The sequence below is a fragment of the Hippocampus guttulatus genome, chromosome 2 (genome assembly GCF_054856545.1).
Source record: "Hippocampus guttulatus isolate MCC_2025c chromosome 2, RoL_Hgut_1.0, whole genome shotgun sequence".
NCBI lineage: Eukaryota > Metazoa > Chordata > Actinopteri > Syngnathiformes > Syngnathidae > Hippocampus > Hippocampus guttulatus.
Genome location: NC_141262.1, coordinates 1,652,752 through 1,679,886, shown reverse-complemented (window position 1 = coordinate 1,679,886; position 27,135 = coordinate 1,652,752). Strand labels below are relative to the sequence as shown.

General features: G+C 42.7%; 2 protein-coding genes across 6 annotated transcripts in view; one reads left to right on the top strand and one right to left on the bottom strand.

Moving 5' to 3' along the window:
* rapgef2b (Rap guanine nucleotide exchange factor 2b) overlaps positions 1–17,948 on the bottom strand; it is a 125,444-nt gene extending 107,496 nt beyond the window's left edge. For 4 of the 5 annotated variants that reach the window (XM_086106108.1, XM_086106111.1, XM_086106110.1 and 1 more), the window contains exon 1: positions 17,330–17,948. In XM_086106108.1, the coding sequence (XP_085962234.1) occupies positions 17,330–17,404 (75 nt within the window). In that variant the 5' untranslated portion in view covers positions 17,405–17,948. The remainder of the gene's footprint in view (positions 1–17,329) is intronic. The other variant, XM_086106109.1, reaches the window with a different exon arrangement.
* A 36-nt stretch (positions 17,949–17,984) lies between these two features.
* Positions 17,985–27,095, top strand: spmip2 (sperm microtubule inner protein 2). The gene is made up of 4 exons (XM_086106118.1): positions 17,985–19,200; positions 20,656–20,882; positions 23,884–23,942; positions 26,735–27,095. Exons 1-4 carry the CDS (start codon positions 19,152–19,154, stop codon positions 26,871–26,873), a joined length of 474 nt encoding a protein of 157 aa, XP_085962244.1. The 5' UTR covers positions 17,985–19,151; the 3' UTR covers positions 26,874–27,095.
* The last annotated feature ends 40 nt before the right edge of the window (positions 27,096–27,135 follow it).

Sequence of the window (27,135 nt, the reverse complement as noted above, 5' to 3'; positions counted from 1 at the left end):
GTTTCTTGCTTTTGTTCTGTTGATGTTTGATATGGACTGTCAACAAATGCAGTTTTGTTTTTTAATGTACCATAGCTTGTGCTGACCTGGCCCTTCTGTCAAATTTTAAAAGTCAATGCGGCCCCCGAGCCAAAAAGTTTGCCCACCCCTGCACTAAACGCTTACACTGTCAGCAGGCGCCATATGACAATGTCTGCATAATTAGTCTTTTTCTTTTAGCTGGAAAAAATCTGATTGGATTTTTTACCCCCTCAAATGTGCAATTGTGTTTTAAGATAATTACTTCTTCAAGGTCCTTTTCTGATATATTTTTAGCCTACAAACAGTGAACTCGTCAATATGAAATGTACAAATTTTTGCAATATCTACTGCAATTCCAAGTGTAAACGAACTAAATGCTTTGACGTGCAGCCTTCTAAGTGTTCGGCATGACCACATCATTCTGCCACACAAATGTGATGTAAACGTACACCACGTGGTAAATCAGAAAGATTACAACATGCAAACAAATCTGTGGCCTTACCACTTCAACATATTCAACTTCATGTTGCATGCAACATGATTATGTAAACATATGGACTGCACTTCTTAAAACACTGCACTTATCATCTATAAATGCAATACATGCATAAAAATCTATAAAAAGGTTACCGATCTCAAGTCAGTAACATCACATGCTTAAGTGTAGGAAAGACAAGATTCAAGCTCTTTATATGATGGAACATCTTCATTTCAAAAACAGTTAAGCGCTAGTGAGGACAAACAGCGGCGGCACCTCATGGATTAAGTGAGGAGGGACGTTTTGTATCTCCTCAGTTTCATTCATGGAATCGGTTGATGCAACGCTGACATTTTCAAATCATTTGACTGGGCGATGCGTTTAGGCTGGGCAAATAGCGCACGCTGCATGCTATCGTGTCTATATGTGTGCGCAAATATCAGAAAAATGACATAAGTCCCAGGTAAACAGCCGTCGTGGCTCTATTGCTACATTCAAGGAAAGTGGGAAGTCTGATCGATTCCACTTCAAATTGTCCCAGCTCTGGCCTCACAGCGTTCAAGACGAAAGTAAATACAGATGGCTGATTCCAATAAACTGTTTATTGCCCTGGTTCATCACAACACATTTTGACCTCCAGTAAAGTAAACCTTCAGAATGTAATTAATTTAATTCATTTCCCCAAATATCTTCATGTTGTCAATACAAATCACATTGTGTTGATTAGATATTTTGAATAACTAAATTGCAGTCATAATTCAGAAATAAAGCGAAACATACAGTATGTTTACAATCGTATAAATTATGTTTTGCCATTCGCCGTCTGTGTCTGTATGGGGTCGCCACTGAAGAGTGACATCACATCAAAGTTGGTCAATCAATCCATATCCCCCCCACACACCTGACTTGGCAGCTTGGGCCTCATAGTTCAAAAGGTGCAATTTGGCAAAATCCAACTTCCCACCTTCCTTAAATGCAGCTTAATGCCCACGCCGCCACGCGCTCCGACATATGATGGCAGCCGGAACAACACAAAATACAAACCGCACACTGATTTGGTTTTGGTTTATTTTTGTTTGTTTGTTTGTTTTTTTAACTTCATGAGGCCATAAAGCAAAAACGTGTCCTAAAGATCTCGCAATATACACCAAGTGTGGCAGGGTTTAATTAGTATTGCTGTCTGTCTGCTCTGAAGCCTTCCCGTCTGCGCCCAATGACCAATCAAATCGCAGCAGTCAAGATGAACAAACTGCATTGTATCAAAGTGCAATTCGCATATGCAAATAATCCTTGATTAGCGATTGAATATGATGATGTGTTGATATTGGTGGTAATATAACAGGCTCCAATATCAAGTCAGCAAGATGAGTCAAGATATCCGCCATACCCTTGTATTCTTCGGGAAGCTATTTAATTGCGCCCATTCTGCCACACTTCTTGCCATCTCTCCAAAATGATGCTAAAGTTAGGTACTAATGTATTGTGCTTTGTCGCATAGACAAATGGATTCCTTGCGCAATGCATTCTGACACTGACAACTCGCGCCGCTAATTGTCGGAAGAGCAAATATACGTCGGCGCTGATCCTTTTCCCTTCCAAACAAAACACTAACCCCATGATTGAATGCAAGCGGGAAAGGCCAAGCACACACTTCCTCTTGTATGCTGCACAAGCCAGCCAAAGAAAAGTGCTAATATGGCACTATGCAAACCTTGATACTTTATTGTGGCGAGTGTAAACTCGCATGCATCACAGACGGAGAGCGGCATGATTAAATGAGATTGGGTTAGTCACAGCAGGAACAGGTTCAGTGAGGAGGAAACAAGCAGCCCAATGAGAGAACATAAGGTCAATGGAGGCATAATGTCATTTAGAGCAGTCAAAATGGGAGGTGAGCAAACGACTGCTTAATCTGTGCATAATGGGGAGGACAATCGCACAACTGCAGGGACGACGTTTTCAAATGAGGTGAAAATGAAAATAAATTGGCAATCGAGTCCAAATAATGGGTGTGTCCGAAACAATTAATGGGTGAAGACTTTCCAAAACTCTGCATAGGCCGAGCTGCACTGTGTTTGTGTACCAAAGAGTTGGATGAATAAAGTGCAAGGCTTGCTACCTGTCCCTTGCCCAATATGTTGGCAACTTAGTGCTGAAAAATCCAGATACAAATATATGTCATTACACACCGAGTGGACGCACATCTCTTTTTTTTTTTTAATCAAGAGCTCGAAAAATACCAGTGCAAGTGTGGAAATGGTCTTCGCGTTGCCAAGTCTTCACAACAAGCAGGAAGAATCCGGTCACGTTGAGTCATTGTCCACCCCCCTACCCCCATTTCCTTTTGGGCAATGGAAGACTACAGCAGACCAAAAAAAAAAAAAAAAAAAAACCCCCGTGACCAAGCAAACTCGGAAGGATCAATTACCTAGATAAAGTTTCAACGTGACAGATCTCATCAAGCAATCTGCTCCGCTCCTCACAGGGAGTGGAACAACCCAATTTCTCTTAGAAAGAAAGAAAAGCTTTATTTTTTACTCTTTTTCCTTGAAGCGTGTAAAGACAAACAGCTGGTTTTGGTATCCTGCCGCCTGGTTTTTGGGCACATGCGGTGAGTCACCACCTGGCTCACATGACTCCACAAGGGTGTTCACTTAAGTCAACTTTATGACTGATGTAAGTGGCTGTCCCGTCCGTCTTCACACCTGTGTTGACTCCACAGGGAAATTCACTTTTTTTTTTAACCCTTTCAACTTTTTACATGATCTACATCCACTTTACAAAAGCTATCCCCTTTTTTTATATTATCTACATCTATTATATGATATACAGTATGCCCACCTCTTGTACAATGATCAACAGCTGCTTTTTCATGAGCGACTTCCACTTTCTATGTAATCTGCCTAACACTTTTACATCCACTTTTATGTGATAGCAGTCCACTTTTTTTAACATCATCTATGGCCACTTCTTTTTTTTTTTTTTTAAACATGATTGCATCCACTTTTTTAGATGACCTCTGTCCAGTTCAAGAAAACAAACAACAACAAGATGTTAGATTTGGGAAGTTGAGTTACATCCATGTAGTAGGGTTAGGCTGATGCATACTGAAATATCCATCCATCCATATTCTGATCCGCTTTTATACTCACAAGGGTCGCGGGGGGGGGGGGGGGGGTGCTGGAGCCTCTCCCAGCCGTCTTCAGGCAGTAGGCGGGGGACACCCTGAACCAGTTGCCAGCCAATCGCAAGGCACACAGAGACGAACAACCATCCGCGCTCACACTCACACCTTGACAATTTAGGGTGTTCAATCATGCATGTTTTTGGAATGTGTGAGGAAACGGGAGTACCCGGAGAAAACCCACGCAGGCCTGGGAAGAACATGATAACTCCACACAGGAAGGCCGGAGGCGGGATCGAACCCACTGTGAGGTCGATGTGCTGACCACTGGACCATCGGCCAGCTTCATACTGTAATATTGATAGTCAAATACCAGCCGGGCACCGTAATCGATTCCCAAGGACCAAATACTGAAAGTGAACTTTTTTTTTTGTTTGAAACTCAAACTAACAAGATAGTTCTGTTTTTTAAATGTATATATTTATAGCAAGGGGGGTACCAGCATGGCATCTAAATGCCCAACACAAGCATGATTTTAGGGCTGCAACTGACCATATTTTTAATAACTGATTTATCGATGAATCAGATGAAGAAATATCATAAAAATTGGACCACTCGTCGCCTATAACCAGCAGCTCGGTTATCTACATTTTGCAGTTCACAAGTTACATTTATCAAGTGTAGCAAGTGTTTAGAAGGGTGGGAATGTGCGGGCGGGGGTGGGTCATAAAGGCTTAATAGATGCACAAATCCCCCCCTTGAATCAAGTTTTAAAAAAAAGAAGTCAACTTCTACTTCGAGGGAATTCACCTATTGCGGGGAGGCTTGGAACGTATCACCAAGATAAACTGAAGGAACACTGCTTTGTGCAGGCCAACTATCGACCTAGTTTGTGTCTCTTCATTGTGCGCAGCGCTGTAAACAAGCATTAGAGGTGTGCCGGAGCCATATTCTGGGATTTAGGGATCTCTAATCACACTAAATTAATCAGCTTGCCATCTGATGCGCGTCATGTCTGAGCAGTTCGCTTCGAGGCAGATTATACTTGAGCTTATGTGGCAGAGTGCAAGGCTAAACCTAAATTATGGCTAACTAGTCGTTGACAACATTTTATCTAAGAGTTAAATAAATGACATCTGATCTCCACCTTGATTTTCTGGCGTCTGTAGACCGGATGGCGGCGGCCGCGACCATTCTCTGTCCAGCAACTAGCCTACAGCCACATTCCCATTAAAATGTGCAGTTCGCCCTGGTACAATTGACAACGATATATCCATATTTTTCTTTCGGTAGACTGGATGGGGATGGAGAGCAGCAAGCATTCTGTGTCCAACAATTTACATAACCTATATAACAAAAACACGTTTGCCTTTAAGCGGTCCAGCTCGCTGGGGCACAATGGAGAGCGGTAACTCCCCAATCAACTTGGATTCTTTTGGTGTCTGCAACTTTGATGGTGGTGGCTACAACCATTTTATGTCTGTTATCTCAGACTGCGGTGTGTCTAACTGTCTTCCAGGTACCCAACTACTAGGGCTGCAGCTATTGAAAAGTTATTTTGAGAGCGTGTCAGCAAATGAATATTGACAGCTCAGGTTAGTGGCTGGTTTTGAACCGGCTGTCTTCGTGTTGAGTGACTTAACGTTAACAGTCAGCTTCTGATCACTGATCATTGATGTTAATTGATGTAATGTTGTGAACTCCCGTTTCTATGCCATGCCCGTTACATGAGTGAAATGCTTTGTTTCCATCTGTGACTTCATTTCTCCAAATTGCGACATTCCCAAAACCTCAACTAAGATCTCCCCCTACTTTTATGAAAAGCCTTATAGCGTAACTCAATCGCGTCCGTGTAAACATCACACGGCAGAAAGGGTTTATCCTCTTTGGCCTGGCGGGTCTTGGGGCTAAGTATGCAAGGACTGCGGTTCCCCCCACCGTGGTCACGAACGGAGCTTCGGCTGCCACTTTCCGCTGCGAAGGCCAATGGAATTTCTGGCGCCCCTGACTGACGAACTGTTTTTCTCCCCACTTTATATATATATATATATATACAGTATGTCTATCATAAGGTATGTGAACAAAAGAAACTGGAGCATGCCTTTGAAACTATTATGTGTGTGTGTGTGTGTGCGCGTGCGGGGGGGGTACGAGTGGGGTAAAAACACACAGCCTGACCCTGAAAGTGACAAGATAACTGGAAGCCAGCATTCAGATTTACAAAACGAACACAAGGTCAAGAGTGAAATGAATCACATGAGAAGGCGATGCACATCAAACAAGAGGCTGTCTGACCGACATATACATACGGGAGGCTACAAAGTTCCTTCGTTCAAGTTCGGGACATTACTGTACAGCGGGGAGAAAAATGCAAAGCAAGCATGCAAAAGCTTCCTGACAAAAACTGGGTTGCGGCGATTAGAGAGGCGCTCAAAGCGGATGGATGTTTATTCAATTCAAATTGGGGAATTGGACATCTCGCACACTATTATGGAAGAAACAATGTATCGATGTTTATACAACGCTAAAAACAAAGACGTGATTGGGAAACGCTGCATTAAATCGCGCGAGATCGCTGTTGATGGAATTTCAGGAATGCCAAAAACTCACGTTTGCAGTACGATCGGTTGAAGGCGTCCGATGGTTCCGTCTTGTAAACAAAAGGCCAACCAGACTTGAAGTCAATACCTTTGAACATTTTGAACTCTTCAAACATGAAAAGGTAGTCCTCGATTGCACATGTTTTGCCATATTTAATATCATGCAAGATATATCTTAAATAACAAAACTATGACGTGCCATACGCTCCTAACTGTCAACAGCGCGTTTGGGATAAACGACACAACTTGAAAATCATCCCCAATTCGAAAGTGAGTCAGCCAACATGGAATGAGGCTCGCAAAGTCGCACAGTTCAAGTAGAAACAAAGACTACAAGAAGAAGCCAAGAACCACATCAAACATGTGTCTGTAGAAAGCATTCCTGAAGTTACATTTCACAAGGAGTGTAAATGACACCTTTCATCAGCTACTCCAACAAATATGCAACACTCGCATAACCCGGAATCCATTGGATATCAACTCGCAGGATTGCAAGTCTAGCAGTCTCCAGGGAGAGAGACTTTTGAAAATCACTTCATCGTGACGTTACCCATCGCCCCGCATGGAGAAACGATGAGGTCATGAGCACATTTTTCAGTAGGCTCACTGGAGGGGCTCGAAGCGCGAGGCTCACGTGTTGCACAGATGAGCACGTCGCTCGGCATGTTTGCTCAGAAGTTTAGCAGAGAACGTTAAAAATATACAGTATATAAAGTTAAAAGAGGCTAAAAAGCAGACTTTTACGACCAATTAGATGACATTGAAAACCTTAATTCACTAAATAATGTTCACTCTAGTTCACTGCGGGTGGACTAGAGGCTGCACCTCGCAGTGCAATGTTTTACCAGATTTCAAAATATTTTTGATCACCATTTTTCCACAATATGATAAATTACCATTCGTTGATTCTATGTGTATTTTTTGGCATTTGTAAGAATCATTTTAAATCTTTTTTTTTTTAAATTTACAGTGATCCTCGCTATTTCGCGGTTCGTTTATCGCGGCTTCAGTGCATCGGGGATTTTTTTCAAACATATTCATATATTTTTTTTTTAAGTCCGCAAACGTCCGCGAGAAGCAGCGAAAGTCAGCAAAACAACAGCGAGTCACATCGAGCAACATATACAGTCCTACATGTATGTTTACTGTTTTTTGTTATTCATAAACTAACCTAACTTATGTTTAAATCTATTCGTATAAGATAAGATAAGATATCCTTTATTTGTCCCACACTGGGGAAATTTACAGCATCAAGTCGTGTTAATTACTTCAAAATTTACTTCTACATGCATGTATACCATTCAATTTGGCCTTATAAATATTATGTACATGTACCTATATAGAGGGGGCCCGGGGGGGTCGCTACGTCGCGGATTTTCTTTTATCGCGGGTGGTTTTGGTCCCCATTAACCGCGAGGGATTACTGTATATTGAAAATGCCCCAAAAAGACAACTAAGCTTTTTAAACATACAAAATGTACCCAACTACATCAATATAATTCACAACACACACACACACAAAAGGCAATTGTTAAGCGTACGCGAAATACATTCTATTAGTTGAACACAAAAACATCGCACTCAAACAGAAGAAATGATAAGTTCACATGTTTGTAGCATGAACATTCAAATGATTGTCAAAGTGACATTTAAGGATAATTAAAGGGCTTAATTATTCAAAGTCTATTTTAAAACTATTGAAGGTTGCGTTGAAACCCCGATGAAAACAGTCAAGTCTTTCAAGTTTGCAACTATATGTCTAAAAAAAAGATTTCAAAATGAACCAGCGCTTTTTTTTTTGTGGTTTGTTGCTTCAGTCGATGCATTGTTCGCCTCAACCTCAGTTTAAACATAAACGACCGTGTGTATTTGTCTTGTCTTGTGTGTGGACTTTTGGGCACAAAAGGACTATACACTGGTCTTTGAGAAGCTGCAGACAGCGTAAATGTGGTCTCTGGCCACACTTGTGAACACATTTGACATATCCGCAAAGCTATCTTTGCAACGTTTGTCGGAAGACTGAACAATCAATCATTTTAATAGAATAATCGTTACGCTTTGCGCATCTGCGCCGCGTCGGGTGATGTTTTACGAGCACGCAACGATCCTGGAAAACATGTTTTATACAAGAAAAGCATCTCCCCCCCCCCTATATTTTAACACCGCGGGAATACGTCAGCGCGATGACCGCGGCGTGCAGAAGCACGGCGGTTCCAAAAAAGAATAACATGTGACATCACCCACTGGCAGTTGGGCGGGTCAGAAAACTCCCAATGTCGTCCGGGCGGGATTAGAGTGCTTAAAAATCTTGACACCATTAAAAAAGCGGGGAAGGAAGGAACACACCCACACCCAAATCCAGAGAAAAATATATAATCAGGAGGAAAAGGTGTTCTGTTTTAGTGGCAGTTCATCCTGTTTGAGCTCCAAATGCAGCCTGACACTTTTCCCAGTTCCCCTAAATGAATTTACAACCTGCGGCAACCACTTCCTGTTGCGCTTTTTTTTGGTACCCTCTGTTGCTGCCCATGTGCAAGTATTTCAAGAATGCCACCGCCTCGGGAGATGACACCACATCTTTGATCCACTGGTGAAAAGGACACTTGGATTCGCTCCTCTTTCATCTCTAGGGGTGTTCACACGGAACACATTTGCATCGGTGCTGCACCGACGTCTTTTGTTGCGATACATCTTACACCGGTCTAACTTTTGTGGAGCGTTCACACGTAAAAAGCTGCTTACTAAAGAGAAGCGCGTTAACCCCGGCGCAGGCCCACCTGCGTTCACGCGGCAGTTTCTGCGGCCGTGCGATACGATACGTAATAATACGGAAATAAAACACGCGCGTGCGTAACGTGTACTTCCTTTTCCCGGCCTTGTTTGTGAAATATCGAAAAACCACGCTTTATACTTCTCCAGGCAAATCAACGCTGTGGTCTACCAGACACTGTAAAAGGATGACAGAAGAGAAAAAGGAAAGATGACGGAAGTACAACAGAGCACGAAAGCAACGCATTCAATACCCGTATGTCATCAACTCTTCTCATGCGTAGCGAGTCTACCCCTGTAGCATTCACACGTCCCGTTTTATATCAGTGGGGTGTTCACACGGCACACGTTTGCTCCGGCGCTGCACCGATGTATTTTGTTGCGATATATTTTGCACCGCAGCAAATTGTGTGGAGCGTTCACACGTACAAAGCCGCTGCGCGTGTCAGCAGTCGGTGCAGCGTCGGCGCAGCCCCACTTGCGTTCACACGGCAGTTTCTGCAGCGGAGCAAAACGACAGAAAACAAATGAGCTGTCGTGTTGGTTCTTTTTAAAACGTATACACAACTCAAGCGACTACTGGACAGGCACGCACGTCCTTCTCCTTCTCGGTCTCCGTGCCTTCTGCTCGAGAGAGACTGCCCCCAAAAACGTAAATCAACGATGACTTCAATGACACTCAGAAAAGCAAACACTAATGCGCTAAACAGAAAATCAAGAGAGGAAATCACAAAATAAATTATATGGGGGGCGGGGGGTTGTGAACACACAACAAAGGAACAAACTACACTAACAACTCCGAGACAGTCCAGTCTCCTACAAAAGGAAAGATGTTACCAGCCAAGTCTTGTGTCATTATTAAACAAACACATGACGGAAGTCCGACAGAGCACGAAAGCAACACATTTTCGCCGTACGTAAACTCTTCACAAGCATTTGCTCTGGAGCAAATTTAACCCAGTTGCGTTCACACGAGCAAATTTACATCGGTGCTGCTTCGCAAACGAGCATTTGCTCCGGAGCAAATTTTTAAACCACCTCCCTGAGGTGGATCAAATTTGGTCCGGTGTAAGCCGTTTTCCGGGGCTACGCCGGAGCCAATTTGCACGTGTGAACGCTCTACTGGGGCAGCCCCGGCGTAGCACCGGACCAAATCTTGCCATGTGAACACCCCTAGTGCCGCCTCGCGAACTAGCACTTACCCGGAGTAAATTTTTAAACCACCTCCTTGAGCAGGGTTCAATTTGCTCCGGTTTAAGCTGTTTTCAGGGGCTACACCGGTATAACTTTGTTCGTGTGAACGCTCTACGGGGGGCAGCCCCGGTGCTACACCGGAGTAAAATTTGCCGTGTGAACACCCCTTATAACTGCTTCAAACAAACTGCATGCAGAAAAGTGGTTAAGATCGCACGACTGTCTGTGTCTTATGTGTTATGTTGTATTATTTGTCATTTTATGTGAACTGTTCCTTTGATGGCGCAGCGGCTCCGCTCTCTCCTGTGGAAAGAAATGTCATCTGTGCTGTATGTTGCATATGTAGCTCATTTGATAATAAAGGTGACATCTAGAACTGCTTCAGACAGCAAAGTGTATGCAGAAAAGTGGTAAAGATTGCACGACTGTCCGTGTCCTATGTGTTGTGTTGTGTTATTTTTGTTGTTTTGACTTCAAAATGGCGCCGCGAGAGTGGCTGCCTTTCCAGCAGCTCCTATATTTTGTTGTTCTACTTCTTCCTTTCATTACTTTGCTGCTGTGAATTGGGAATTTCTCCATTCCGAGACTAATAAAGGTTTTTTCTTAAATGAACATCAGGCCTTTAGCTTTGGGCAAACTGGCTGAAGACGAACAGACGTGTCCGGCACCAGGTCAAGGTAAGGGCAGAGTCTGTGTCCTTAGCATTGCTCAAAGACTCTCTTACCTTTTCAGAGTTTTTGGTGAATCAAGAGACATCGCTACGGATAGACCAGTTAGCGGCATTGATATGCGTTATTTTACGGGATTTTTTTTCTTTAATCTTAAAAGTACCATTGGTTCAAATATTTGAGGTAGACATTTTATCTCACGAGATTAAGTCAACTTTACCTTTAAGGACATGACTGGGACAGTCCACAATTAAAAAAATCACGGGGGCAGACGGGAGTGAGATTATATAGTAGGGAAATAAATAAATAATCCTCAAACCGATGCACAAGCATTTTTTATGTAGCTGACCTCCAAAATGGGAGCGGTAGTGGATTGGGAGTCGCTCGCAACACAGCAGGACGGTTGTGAGTTGTTTTCAGTCTGGGATGGACGGGATGGTTTTTGTTTGTTTTTTAAACAGTATCTATGATCTGAGATTTTTTTTTTTCTGTGGGAGTGAGATGGGTAATGAGTGAAAATCCACTGCCGTTTCTCTGCTCTGTACCTTTTGTTTGAAATGAACACAAAGAAAACTGAAAGTTTAACATGATTCTTTTCAGAAATGTTTCAGAAACGTTCAAAAATGTTGTGTTTTTCCGATAAGGGTTAAGTTTTCATTTAACTTTTTAAGACATACAGACGACCCTGGGAGCTCCCTGAACTTCTTTGTTAAAATTTTAAAACAAAGGATGTTTTTACTGTTCAAGATAATATGCTGAAAATATTTGGTTGGAAATTTTGACCTCAAAATGAATGTCAGCTCCAAATATCAGTTATCAGCCTCCTTGACTACTAATAAATAACCAGTATCGGCCCTAAAAAAAAAAATAATAATAATAATAATAATAATCCCAATAAAGTCTAGCTGTCAAAGAAATAACCTTGGACATTTATTTTCCTACGTCACGTGCACAGAATGCATCAAAACAAGACATTTCAACACAGCAGGGAAGCGAGTGCCGCGACGTCCTTGCACACAACAATACAACCTTTGAAGCTCAGGAACTTTACAAGTCTTCTTGGATTCTGTGACTATGTTTACATGAAGTCAAAAACGCCAACATATTCGGGTTTTGAAAGGTGATCTGAAGAAATACAAAAATCAGGATACACTCATATTCAGGTTTTTAAAAACGCAAGACCTCTTGCGGGTTTTTTTTCCCTTTTCTAACCTGAATACTGTATAAACACAATCAAGTCACCGCCTTTGAAAGGAACATTGGTTGGTGGTCTGCGCATGCTCTACCAGCAAGGAATCTTGGGTCTTTTGAGTACAGTGAGTAATTTTATGCGCAGGACCCAAGGCAGATGTACACAAACGAAATTCAGACACAGTACAGAATCACACTTTTGGAGTGAGGAGGGACCCGACTGTGTTATTAGTGTGGTGAGTGGCATGAATATAAATGGGTTTTATTGACAGTAAAAAGTAAGAAGCGGAAATGACTTCTTTTTGCGTCACGCCGTTTCAGTCGAAGAGAAACTCTGTCCGCTCATGCATGTAAAAGGTGATCCCAAATGCTTCACAAACCGACATTTTGACCTTAAAACAAATGCTGATGGCATGTAAATACAGTCTGTGCTTTACCTTTCACATAAACCAATGATGGTATAAAGATTATTTCATTACTCGATGGGATAATCAGTAGAATCCTCAATTCTAAAAATATTTGCTAGCTGCGGCCATAATTCAAACTAATCAGGTGTTAAATCCCGGTCCTGCCCAACTTTAAGCAATTCCCTCTCACAGAGACAATATAAGCCAGAAGATTCGCACGTGATGTAGCTTTTACACAAAACAGCAAACCTGATTTTAAAAAAAAAAAGGAATAAATAAATAAAAAAGATCTGGAAAAAGTCAGGTTTGACGGCGACAGACGTATGTATGTTCAACACAGAATCCATGGAAAATCCATCAGTTCAGGCCATCACAACAGGCCGTGAGAAGTCAGTGGGAGGTGTTCAGCTTCACATCCAAGTCGCGGGTTTCGGCAATTTGCCTTTACAGAACTCCCATTGAGCCTCTGACAAGTCTGGAAGCATGTAAATTCAACAGTCAGCCGTCCGGTCCACACTGTACAGGGAACCTCGAAAAGGTAGTGGAACAGTTGGCTTGTAAAAGGGGCGACTTCCTGTCAAAGCTGGCATTTACCATCGTTGTTCTCCATCACAACTCTTTTATGAACACCGACACAATGAGGGATGGGAGAGTACTCTGAAAATAACACCCATAAGTGGAAAAACTGCAAGTGGGCCCCCACAGCCTTGTCACCCAAAACATTTTTGAAGTACCATTTTTGGGGGGTAATACCAGAGCGAGAAAAAAAAGACAGGACTGTATGGAAGGGAAGGTCAGACTGACAGAACTGAAACGGTCTCCATTCAACTTTCCTTTGGACTAATTTGAACCGCAATTCCAAATTGGAAATCAAGAAGGGTTTTCAGTTTACCACCTGCCAAGCGGCACCGGTACAAGACAGAAGGTCAAGCGGGGCCAGTCTTGATCCTTCTGACAGTTTGCTAATCCCGCCAGAGGGATGTCGTCAACACCTGAAGGACAACAGGGCGAGCGCGGTGGCTCCAATAATAGCAGGAAAGGTGCTTTTATCCATGAGGGAGGCTCGGCTCATATTGGAAAGAAAGAAGGAGTAACACTTTCCATCTGCGAATGGCACCTTTTTTTGCGCAAAATTCAATTGACACTGCCAAAAATTAACCTTCAATTGTCAATCTGACTTGATAACCAAGTCAGGAAACAAAAGCTTATGACATTAGCGTGTTTGCTTTATACAAGCATGAGATAATATAATTATTAAAACACTTGCTTTGCTTTCAAATGGTTTTGTTTAGGAATTATTTTTTAACACAAATTTCTTTTTCATCAAAATTGTTCTATAATAATAATAATATTCTTTATCGTCTGAAATTTTTGGGGTGTCTTCGGATATCGGTGCACTAATTAAAAAACAACAAAAATGTGTTCTAGTTTCTATCCATCCATTCTCTTCCTCTTATTTGAGGTCGGGTCGCAGGGTAGCAGCTGAATTACGCAGGGAACCCCACACTTCCTTCTTCCGAGCCACTTCATCCAGCTCCCAGATCCCGAGGCCTTTCTGAGCCTGCACTGAGCCGCCGGCCACCTGAATCTAACATTCATTTAGACAACCACTCCTGGTTTTTTAAAATATCTTTGGATCAAATATTTGTTTCCAATATATATATATATATATATATATATTTGTCATCAAATATGTATTTTCCAACCAATATTTCATCTTTTTGTGTAATATTTGAAAATTGTAATATTATTTTATTTTTTTTTCTAATGGTTTATTTGTGTCGGTTATGTTTGTGTTTTTCGCTGCACTTTGTGAATTTACTCTTCGGAGGGATATTTCAATGAATATCAATTTGAAATATTTTCAATTTTTTTTGGTGTGACAGTTGGGTACAGGGCGGCCCGGTAGTCGAGTGGTTAGCACGTCGGCTTCACAGTGCAGAGGTACCGGGTTCGATTCCAGCTCCGGCCTCCCTGTGTGGAGTTTGCATGTTCTCCCCGGGCCTGCGTGGGTTTTCTCCGGGTGCTCCGATTTCCTCCCACATTCCAAAAACATGCATGTCGGGCTGATTGGACGCTCTAAATTGTCCCTAGGTGTGAGTGTGGGCGTGGATGGTTGTTCGTCTCTGTGTGCCCTGCGATTGGCTGGCAACTGATTCAGGGTGTCCCCCGCCTACTGCCCGGAGATGGCTGGGATAGGCTCCAGCACCCCCCGCGACCCTAGTGAGGATCAAGCGGTTCGGAAAATGGATGGATGGATAAATCCCTAGTGCGGGGGTCGGCAACACGCGGCTCCGGAGCCACATGCGGCTCCGGAGCCGCATCTTTAGCGAGATCTAGTGGCTCCCTGGAGCTTTATAAAAAATGTTTGAAAATGGAAAAATAGTTTGATAGTAGGCTAATATAGCTCAAATAGATATAGATACATGTTGCAGCTCCGAAAAGGAGAGCTGTGGTGTTGGTTTTTTTTTTAAACGTACTTTATTGACACTTTTAACAGTCTCATCTGCGTCCGACTCCGTGCCTTCTCTCTTCTCGTTTGACTCGAGAGGCGTTCAAAGACAGCCTCAGAAAAACGGAAATTAATGATCACTTCATTGACACTAAGAAAAGCGAAAATCAACAAAAAATCAAGTGAGGAAATTACAAAATAAATTCTATAGGGGCATTTGTGAACACACAACAAAGGAATGAATAACAAACAATTCTGAGACAGTCCAGTCTCCTACATACATACAGCATGTGTTTCCTTCATTGTAAGTTTTATAGAAGGCTTTTATTTTCTTGCGGCTCCAGACATATTTGTTTTGGGGGGGGGGGGTTGTCCTATACGGCTCTTTCAACATTTTGGGTTGCCGACCCTGCCATAGTGTATCTCTTTTCTCGATATATCAATCAACACTGCAGTGAGCAAACAACCAATTCCTCACTGCAGTGTGGTATTAAATTTCACCACTACAAGATTAAATGATTTGTCTGATTATTGTCGTATGAATTGACCCCCCCCCCCCCCAAAAAAAAGTGTTGTTAAAAATTTATGTCCAGTCTTAATGGAGTGACCAAGATAAACATTCTGTGATAAGAGCTGTCCAAACCAAACAGCCACAAGGGCCTCCTAAGCAATTATAGCAGGCAAAACAATGCGGTGTGGCAAAGCTCGGTTTAGCTTACAAGCTGGCGCTGGCTCTTCTGAATGCTTTGCCACCAGCCACAGCGTCCCGCTGCTTCAAGCGGTGGCCTATTGATCGGCTATTGTGTGCTCGAGCAACATCCATTTGCAGCAGAAGCGGCGCTCGAGCGGAAAGGAAGATCGCATGCATTGGCGTGCGTGTCGTCACTTACTTACAATCAACAGTCCATCTAGTCACTTGTGAAATGCAGTAATTCCTCATTCAACCACTTCCATCCTTCAGCCTAGTGCAGGAATCATCAATAATTGGGAAAAATATCAGATGCAACAACTTATTTTGAGGACTCTTTGCCAGGGTTTCAATTTTAAAATGATTACTTCTACAACATTCCTTGAAAATAATTTTTGAGCTACTTTTAGAACAGGCCATGGGCTACTCATGTGGTCTAGGGGCTACCACATTGGTGACCCCTGGTCTAACGGTTGGGATGTCAAATCTTCAGAGATTTTATACACCCCGAAGGGTTAAAACCATAAGCAACAAAAATGTTGGTGCCCTGAAGAATTTGTTATAATTTTCTTTTAAAGTAATAAAAAGTAAGTGAACTTTTTGGTCAGCCGCTGTTTGCTGCATACGAAGTTGTTGTCATTACAATCAAAAATTGTGCAAATAGATCTTCGCTCACTGCCAATCTTTACATCATGAAACTACAATATACCAATTGAGACTAGTATACATAAATCAGCAAATATGGACATGCTGTACCGCCGCAAAAAAGGGTCCAACCAATTGTGTGTTGGCGCGACCAATTGAAAGAGCTGGTCACACCAGTGCTCCCAGTCCAAAAGTTAGTGTAGAGCCCCGCCATGTTCACAAACCTGCTTCCATCATCACGGCGAGAACGACATCACAACCACACGAATGATGTCATTCCATCTTTTCAGGGGCAAACAGCTGCACCAATGTGCTTGCTAAACATTGTGTGTGTTGAGTAAGTCTGTAATCTGCAGAGTTTGAAACAAAGCAACTAAACTCCTCGTTTGTTGAACTTGTTGTGCTTCTTGTTTTCTGGATGCGTTCAAATACGACATCAGCAACCATGCTATGAGGCAAACTAAGTGTTTGACCAAAGGAAAACGTGTTTTGCGAGGCATCAATTTTAGATATAACTTGCCCTCATTAGGGTTCAGGCGTGTTGAAGCCAAACCAGTTACACCCTCGACTGGTTCGGCTCCAATTACGTTCACACCTATGGAGATTGTGGTCTTTCATGAACTTAATGGGAATGTTTGAGGAAATTGGCGATAATACCTAACACCACATATGTATGTTGGAGCACAGAGTCCAACACTGAGCCTGAAAACTGTGTAGCAGAGTCCTAAGATCTTCTGCACCTGGTTTCTCTTCAACATCATCTTTTCAATCTTACTGTGGAAGAAACTTGCAACGCCATCAGAGCCAGGGGCTAGGAACCTGGCATTAAAAATAACATCCCAGCAAATGAGGCCAATGTTATCTGTTAAACGATCTTGTTAGCACAAGATTAGCATTTAGAACGCTAAGATGACAACTTTTTGTTGTTGTTGGCAGCATGTTGCTATGCTAAGTAGCCGCCGATTATCTCCCATGACAGGCGGCTTAAGCCGGATGGATCCATGCGCGCCCGACAGAAATACTTAAAACAACACATACAATGCGTTTGGGGCGTTTTAATTTGTGTTTTAATAAAATGCTAAAAGGTCAAACCTGTTGCGTCCTGTCCGCCGGGTTCATCATCACCGCCTCCCGAAAGCTGTTATCCACATAGGACGCCATTTTCATCGTCTTGGAAGTGGACGGCGTTTTAACTCCTGTTCAGAATATCAATTTATCTCCAAAAAGAAGACGACGGGTGATAAAAAACAGAAAGAAAAGCCGCCTCCTCCTCCGGGATCCGAGACCCGCTTGGCCGTCTGCCCGAAGAGACGAACGGGGCTGGAGGCTTTGGGAGTGCCCCGGAGCCCCTGGCCAACGGACCCTTCTTCAACCTCCGTACGAGCACTCTGCCCCGGCTTGGATTCCTGGCTTCTGTCTGGTGCTCGGTCGAGCGACAATCAAGGGTCGCCGAACTTGCTCTTGACTCAGGTCGCCTCCCTTTTTATGTACTGTTCACCAACGCCATGAACGTTGCGACCAAGAGAGACAAAAAGGAGGGGGGAGGGGGGCTCGAAAGCCTAACCCGCTGACAAAAAATCGGTGCCCATTTTTTTGTTTTCCTTTTGTTTTGTTTTTTCAGAGGCCGAGCCACTCACGGACGAAACATGGTGCTCGGCTTCCAGACTCTCGGAAAAGTGCGATGCGCGTCAGCTCCACCGCCGTTCCCAATGTGCCGATCTGTTGTATGCCACCATGGTGACTGAGAGGTGGCGCCATAGCAAGATAGAAGACGAACACTGTGACTTATTCCTGCACGTTTTTCGAAATAAATGTAACATGCGTCACGTGATTGAGTTTAGAAAAATAATGTTTCAAAATCACTATACTGGTCTCATAAATAGTGAAGATCGTGATTGTAATAATATGACAGGGAGCGTCAATTTAGGAATTTAGGGCGTTTTGGCGTCGTTTGTTTTACTCTGAATAAGCCTCTTGACATTTCCCGTTTTGGAGTGTGTTGTTCGAGTCACTTTACGAGATAAACGCATAATAATAATAATAATAATCGTTAAAGAACAAATAATTGTAAATGTGTGTATACTAATATAATCTACTAGTTAATACATTAAAAGGAAAAATACAGAAACAAATAAATGTCAAAATCATACATTTTAAATGTTCAAAAATTGTACTATATTGAATAAAATAAATCAGATAAAAATAATTTTAAAAAATAAATGAATAAAGAACTTCAGTAATGATGTACCGGAGCCAGTCAGTGGAGGGGGCTAATAGGTGCATACATCTGTTATGCCTTGTTCCATAAAAAATGTGCCATAACTTACACATTGTTTGTACCAGTCTTAGAAATTGGCCTCGAATCGTGATGTCAAGGTTGGTTATTTTACTCTGAAAGAATCCTCCGTCACTTCTCGTTCGGAGGTCGGCGCCTTTGTGCAAATCTCACATAAATGGGAGTGACACGAGTGAAGCTCATGGGCGAGTCCATGTGACGAGAAAGAAGAGGGGTGGCAAGGCAGGAAAAACGATGCTTTAGCGCTATCTAGCGGCAAGATTCGGAACCAATTTATTGTATTCTTTTTATATTCATTATTTTCGTTTTATATGGTCACTAACCACACGCCGTTTTATTGTTAATTATTCATTAAAATGCACGTTGAATATAACCGATACATTTTCACGTCATACAGTACACTGTTCACTAATGCTGCTTTGTTACGTTTCACTAATTCCGATATGGGGTCGACCCCACTCCCCTCCTCTTCGTCGTCACAAAGCAAACTCGGCCACCAGCAGTCCGGCTCCCATGACAACCGAGCATGACCCATGGACACAGAGGAGGTCTCCGCTGACGTCATCTCCCAGCGGGGCCAAGTCATGCACCTGAGACAAACTTCGTGAGAAGGACATCATGCAAACCAAACAGAGATCAGCAGCAGGACAAAGGATTATTTTTACAGGTAATACAGATACTAGATACAGATATCGTTGAGTTTATTTCAAACCGTCATCATTAGCCGAGTGGATTATTTTGCAATGATGTCATGTACATACTCTTGGGCTCTCTCTATTTGGAGCGTTACAGGAACATTTTAAAATGTGTTTTTGGTCTGCTCCAATTTTTTTTTAGTTTGTAGTATTATAATGATTCATTATTATTAATTATAATAATAATTGTAGGAGTAGAAGCACCTGTAGTAGAATTAGTAGTGGTATACACAGTCCAGTGCAATACAATGCAATACATAAAATCAGATTTAATACTACAACAGCATGTCGGCCTCACAGTGCAGAGGTGCAGGGTTTAATTCCTGGTTCCGGGCCTTCCTGTGTGGAGTTTGCATGTTCTCCCCGTGCCTGCGTGGGTTTTCTCCAGGTACTCTGGTTTCCTCCCACCCACTGCCCCCCCCCCCAAAAAAACATGCATGGCAGGTTAATGGAACAGTCTAAATTGTCCTTAGGTGTGATTGTGAGGGTAAATCGTTGTTTGTCTATGTGTGCTCCGCGGGTGGCTGGCAACCAGTTCGTTTTTTTGCTTGTTTGTTTTTTTTGAGAATGAGGTATTTATTTGTTGACATGTTTTTCCCATTACCTTTAACTTTTTTTTAGATCCATTTTTTTCCCACAAATATGTTGTACTTACTTTCGAGATAAATTGTTTATTAGAGACTAAGCATTTATTTGTTAAAGTTTGTTGTAATATTTTAGAATATGACTATGGGAAAGGAGATACCTTAGTTTGTAAGATACTTTACACATTTATTAGATGTAAGTTGTGAATAGAAATGAGGAGTTTGTTGAAAATACATTTTAATAATATGTCATATAATTTTTAAATCCAAATGTTTTACAGTTTATTATCAGGGAGGCTTTTTTAAATGTTTAAATACACATTGTTAGTTTAAGTTGTTAAATTTTTAAATTACCAGTAAATCAATTTTAACAATATCAGGTCTTAAATCCAAATGTTATTACAGTAGTTTCTGTAGTCATTTAGTAAAGTCATTTGTTTGAGAATATGTCTTTATTTTTGGAAAAGGTATATGAACAAATATATTACATTCATTCATATTTTTGCCCCCCAAATTGATTTCGCTACAGATATTAGTTTATTAGCAGTAAGTCATTTTCTAGAGAAGAGGCTTTTATTAGTTATTGCATAGTAATTGACAGTACCTAGGTCTTTCGTTGTCAAAATACAGTATATTGTTATACATATTTTGTTTTATGTCAAACATGGCAATATAAAAATATTTTTTGTCACAAATAGATTGTACTTACACATACTATATTAAAAATAAATATTTATTAGAGAGAAGGCTTTTATTTAAATGTTTCCTTTCATTACGACTGTACTCAGAACCATCAATAAGTAACTTTATTATTAGGTGTATTTTTCTCACATCTCCATTAAGGTCCAGATGGTATCGGCGACTACCGACCGAGGTTCAATCAGTCACCGTACACGGGAGTAGGCACCTTGACCCCTGAGGCTAGCAGCGACCTCTCTTACCTGTGGAGGGCGGCTCCGCATGCACCCCCGCCTTTACCCAAGCAGGCCTATGTGGGCGAGGTGGGCTGGTGTTGGCAGTACAGCTCCATGTTGAATGACAGCACGCTACGGAGCGGCAAGCAAATCAGGGTAAAGTTTCACAGAGCATATCCACGATTAATATGATTTATTAAATACCAATTACAGTACATACACAAACTAAGTTTACCATTTTAGGGTTGTCAGAGATTTTCTCGGACAAAGTTAAAGAAATGACTCGGCACACAGGAAAATTGTCTTCAATATCGGCGGGAGCGGATCTCTGAGAGCCAACGACGGTTAGTTGCTCCGCGATCACACTCGAGCTCCCTTCCCGCCAATTCAGGCTTTTATTGTAACATACAAGGAAAACACTGCCCCCGATATTTGCATACCGCACCCACGGTCCGGCCCCTCGGTAGTGATGGGTTACCTGTGTTAAACATTGAACCACCAGTACATTGGCGCCTTTTCTGGCTGGTCTACATCGAATTAGCATGTTGTAGACTTTGCGGATGGCCAATGTCGTCTGGGCGCGACGGGTGTTCTCAACTCGTCTTTTGTTGTTCAACCGCTGTTCCCGAATTATTCATTCCCCTTTTGTGACCGAGTTTCGCCCTCTCCCCCGTGATCGCCCACCTGTATTGACGTGCTAATTGTGGACTTCAACAGCCCTCTGGCTTTGTGCACAGGAATTTGGGGGTGCTGGATACGCACCCAAACGTTTAGATGTGTCCAGATTAAATGAAACTTTAAACATGATACAATTTTGCTCATAGATTCCTCTAACAAGGGTGTAGATTGAAAGATTAATGGATTTGAGTGTATTTTAATTCATTTGACAGTGCTTAGCATCTTTCAACATTTGTATGATATATACAGTACTATTATTCGATATATCGTCATGTCATAACACATATTGTCATAACACTGGGGAACACAATTGTTGTTGAGTTGGTCTGACAGCTGTTTTTGACAAATTTTTGGGTGTGGAATCCAAAACTGATTTCAGGTATTCTGTATCATGTCAGGTGGCTAGGTGTTCCAGCAATTAGTGCGTTCAATTCCAGCTCCGGCCTCCCTTTGTGGAGTTTGCATGTTCTCCTGTGCGGGTTTTCTCTGGGTACTCCGGTTTCCTCCGACATTCCAAATGGAACACTCCAAATTGTCCGTAGGTGTGAGTGTGAGTGTGGATGGTTGTTCGTCTCTGTGTGCCCTGCCATTGGCTGGCAACCAGTTCAGGGGGTTCCCCACCTTCTGCCCGAAGACAGCTGGGATAGGCTCCAACCCCCCGCGACTCTTGTGAGGATAAGTGGATCGGAAAATGAATATATAATGTCAAGTTTTTGAGCTAGAGGAGCCCCCCCCCCTTTTTTTTAAATGTATGAAATAAATGTGTATATGTACTGTATGTACATAAAACATAATGATGAAATAGTTACAGGCTGCGGCCCGGTAGTCCAGTGGTTAGCACGTCGGCTTCACAGTGCAGAGGTACCGGGTTCGATTCCAGCTCCGGCCTCCCTGTGTGGAGTTTGCATGTTCTCCCCGGGCCTGCGTGGGTTTTCTCCGGGTGCTCCGGTTTCCTCCCACATTCCAAAAACATGCATGGCAGGCTGATTGGACGCTCTAAATTGTCCCTAGGTGTGAGTGTGGGCGTGGATGGTTGTTTGTCTCTGTGTGCCCTGCGATTGGCTGGCAACTGATTCAGGGTGTCCCCCGCCTACTGCCCGGAGATGGCTGGGATAGGCTCCAGCACCCCCCACGACCTAGTGAGGATCAAGCGGTTCGGAAAATGGATGGATGGATGGATAGTTACAGGCTTTGAAATCCCCACCACCACTAGAAAAAGACAGCATAAAACAAATGAGAATTTATAATGGCCATGGTTGCAAAGAGAAAAGCCAGCACGAATCCTCTTTAATTCCTACTCTGCTAGTTTTCGGTTTGCAGACATTGATAGTACTGACCTACTGTATTGGGAACTGCACACACCTCTTACCGCGCTGTCCTGAGTTTTGGAATCAGCATGCCAATTTTAGATTTAATCAGCATAAAAAATAAGATTTAACTCATCAGTTTTTGTTGAGTTTAGTGGGGGCGGGGGGGTTCAAATTGTTCCCCACTGTAATGGGTAAATGGTATTGATGTCACAATTTATCCCCCAAAAAATTGCCGGGTATTAGTTCAGTAGTTTAGATTGTGATCTCACTGATAGACATGCATCACATAGTTGGACTTTTCGTATTTTGTTGATTATTGTGGAAAATATCTCAATATCGGTAGTTTGTACGCTAAACAGTGAGTAGTTCTGCAGCATTTCAGTCATTGCGGGAATAGGCTAATCGGCTAACATCCCCAAAGATGTGACACAACATCGATATAATGTCTTTTACATGTAGCATGTGCAATACATTGTCAATACACTAGTTTTTGTATTATGTTGATAGAGAAATCTATGAGCAAAATTGTATCATGTTTTAAAGTTTCGGTTAATTTGGGCATGTCTGGACATGCTCAGCGCAGAGGTGTCGGCCGTTTGGGCGGAGGGCCTTTTCTTGAGTAATCACGTCAAAGCAGGGGCGGGCGAACAGATGGAAGAAGGCGAGATTCAATCACAGAGTGGGAATAAATAAATTGAGAACAGAGAGTTGTTGAATGTCAAAAGACAGTTTTGGAACAGCTGGCCAGGTGGACATTTGTCATCAGCAAAGTCTGTGACTTGTGTATTCGGGTAGATCAGATCACTACCGAGGGGCCGGACTGGGGGGGGGGGTGCGGTATGCTAATCTCGGGGGCAGTGTCTTTCCTGTATTTTACAATCAAAGTTCGAACCAGCGGAGAGGCAGCCGAGTGTGTGATCATCGGAGCAACTAAACCGTCGTTTGCTCTCAGAGATCCGCTCCCGCCGATATTGAAGACAATTTTCCTGTGTGCCGAGTCATTTCTATAACTATGTCCGAGAAAATCTCTGACATATGTTTTGAGGGATAAAACATTGCAATATTGGTTGTTATTCTGTGAGTCCTTTTCAAAGGGTACGTTTAACTTTTCACACTTAGTCATAAGTCTCACAATGTAAAGTATATTGAAAACATATATTTTCTTTTAGAAGAGCGTCATACGAATGGAAGTGGAGGACCGAGCGAGCCACAAGTTTCTGAAGCAATCGTAAGGCAACCTTATATTTGGGCATGGCAGTACAGAATCACATGACACGCCTTGTGGCAACAGTGTTGAGTGTCTGTTTTAGCTCAACTCATCCATGATGCAACACTTTTACCTGTGTTTCGTGCGCGCGCGCACACACACGCACACACACACACACACGTAGAGCATTAGATAAGAACACTTGAGTAGAGAGCCATGTTTTCTCCTTCAGCATGATCGTCCTGTTTTCGCTCTGTATTGTAAGAGGTCAGCAACAATAAATCACAAGCTTGTTCACATGCAGTCAAGCAGAGCTGACGGCATGTAAGAAAATGCTGAGTTGAGGAAAATTTGTTTTCAACTATTTATCCATTGTGAAAGCTCACAAGGGGTTTAAAAGATTAAAAAAGAAAAACAAAGGATTAACTGTGACATTCTTAACATGGTGTCAGAGATTTTCTCAGACAAAGTTAAAGAAATGACTCGGCACACAGGAAAATTGTCTTCAATATCGGCGGGAGCGGATCTCTGAGAGCCAACGACGGTTAGTTGCTCCGCGATCACACTCGAGCTCCCTTCCCGCCAATTCAGGCTTTTATTGTAACATACAAGGAAAACACTGCCCCCGATATTTGCATACCGCACCCACGGTCCGGCCCCTCGGTAGTGATGGGTTACCTGTGTTAAACATTGAACCACCAGTACATTGGCGCCTTTTCTGGCTGGTCTACATCGAATTAGCATGTTGTAGACTTTGCGGATGGCCAATGTCGTCTGGGCGCGACGAGTGTTCTCAACTCGTCTTTTGTTGTTCAACCGCTGTTCCCGAATTATTCATTCCCCTTTTGTGACCGAGTTTCGCCCTCTCCCCCGTGATCGCCCACCTGTATTGACGTGCTAATTGTGGACTTCAACAGCCCTCTGGCTTTGTGCACAGGAATTTGGGGGTGCTGGATACGCACCCAAACGTTTAGATGTGTCCAGATTAAATGAAACTTTAAACATGATACAATTTTGCTCATAGATTCCTCTAACACATGGTTAATTGAATATTTTAAAATTGTTCAATATACACTATACGTATTTTAAAGTAGGTGATCCAGTGGTTAGCGCGTCAACCTTGCAGTGCAGAGTTTGTTGGTTCAATCCTCGCACCAGTCTTCCTGTGTAGGGTTTGAATGTTCTCCCCGGGCCTGCCTGGATATTTTTCCGGCTACTTCCTATTCCTCCTGCATTCCAAAAACACGAATGGCAGGCTGATTGAACACTCTAAATTGTCCCAACTCAACTCCACTCTCAACTCAACTGTATTTATAGTCCCAAAGTGTGAGTGTGAGCACAGATGGTTGTTCATCTGTGTGCCCTGTAATTGGCTGGCAACTGGTTCAGGGTGTTGCCAGTCCCGCCTACTGCCCGAAGACGGCTGGGATGGGCTCCAGCACCCCCCGCGACCCTTGTGACGATAAGCGGATCGGAAAATGAATGGATGGAAATTTTAAAATCAACATTCAAATTGCATGAGAACATCTTTGTGACCCAAGAAGTGCTTTTTTGTGTGTTTTTTTAAAAAATCCAGATTACCACATGTCAGATACATATGAACAAGTAAAATGAAATTGTACATGTTACATTTAAAATATAAATCCTGTTATCGGTAGTGTAGCAGTACACTCGCCTAGTTTGTGTGTGAGCAATGTGGGATCAGTTCCCACTCAGTGAAGGTGTGGATTTGGTCGTGAATGTTTGTCTCTTTCTGTGCACTGCGACTGACTGGCGACCAGTCGGGGTGTCGTCTGCTTTTCGCCGCGCGTGACATTCCTCAGGACAAGTGGTGTTGAAAATGGATGGGTGGACATACATTTCTATAAACCTATTCAATTATTTCCTGATTCCAAGTCAAGTCAAGTCAACTATATTTTTAGAGCACTTTCAAACAGCCATCGCTGCATACAAAGTGCTGTACATGGAGCAATTTAACATGCACAATAAACAGTAAGACAAATCGGTAATAAAGACGGTTGAAAGCACCAAACAGTAAAACCAAGAACAAACCCAAGTCATGCTGAGTCGAATGCCAAAGAATACAAGAGTTTTGAGGAGGGTTTTGAAGATGGGCAGCGAGGAGGAGTGCCGAATGTTCAGTGGGAGGTCATTCCAGAGAGAGGGACCAGCAACAGAAAAGGCTCCATCCCCTCTGAGCCTCATTTTAGTTCTTGGTACTTCTAATAATGTCTGGTCCGCAGACCTGAGGCAGGTGTGTAGGGGCGGATGAGCTCAGAGAGGTAAGGTGGCGCGAGATTATTCAGAGATTTGAAAACAAATAAGAGGATCTTGAAAATAACTCTAAAATGTACGGGGAGCCAGTGAAGGGATGCCAGAGTAGGAGTTATGTGCTCCCTCTTACGAATACCAGTCAAGAGGCGAGCAGCGGCATTCTGGACCAGCTGAAGGCGCTTAATGGAGGACTGGCTGACTCCAAAGTAAAGGGCATTGCAGTAATCGAGCCGGGATGTGACAAAGGCATCAATTACTGTCTCAAAGTGTTCATGTGAGAGGAGAGGTTTTACTTTGGCCAGCTGTCTAAGGTGAAAGAAGCTGGATTTAACAACGGCACCAATTTGCCGATCGAGTTTGAAATCACTGTCCAGTTTAAGGCCCAAATTTGAGACTGTTGACTTAAGATAAGGAGACATGGGGCCCAAGTCTACAGGATGGGATGTACAAGGGCCACTGGGACCAAACAATATCACCTCTGTCTTCTTTTCATTGAATTTCAAGAAATTTTGTGCCATCCAGGTTTTGATTTCTTCCAGACAGGAAAGGAGTCTGAGGGAAGATGCCTGCTACGCAGAAACACCAAAACCGAGTCTGACAGCAAAATGGTCATCGATCAGCAGGACCAGCACTAAGACACTGGACTATTACAATGAAATCCTATGTTCCATTATTTGAACACCGAAATATATTGACACATGGACCCGTTTGATGACTTATTTTATGATGCTACAAGTGTTAATTTATAAAGGAACATGTTTTGACAAAAGCCACTTTTTTTCTTTTCACCTTATGTGGAAAAGGCACAAACACACAAATCTTTTTTCCCCCGCCCATTTCATCCTCCCACCCCTTGCGGTCGACTTGGGACCAGTCCGCTGGCTCCTGGTCGATTGTGATCGACGTATTGGGCACCGCTGCCTTAAAATCAGAGGTAATT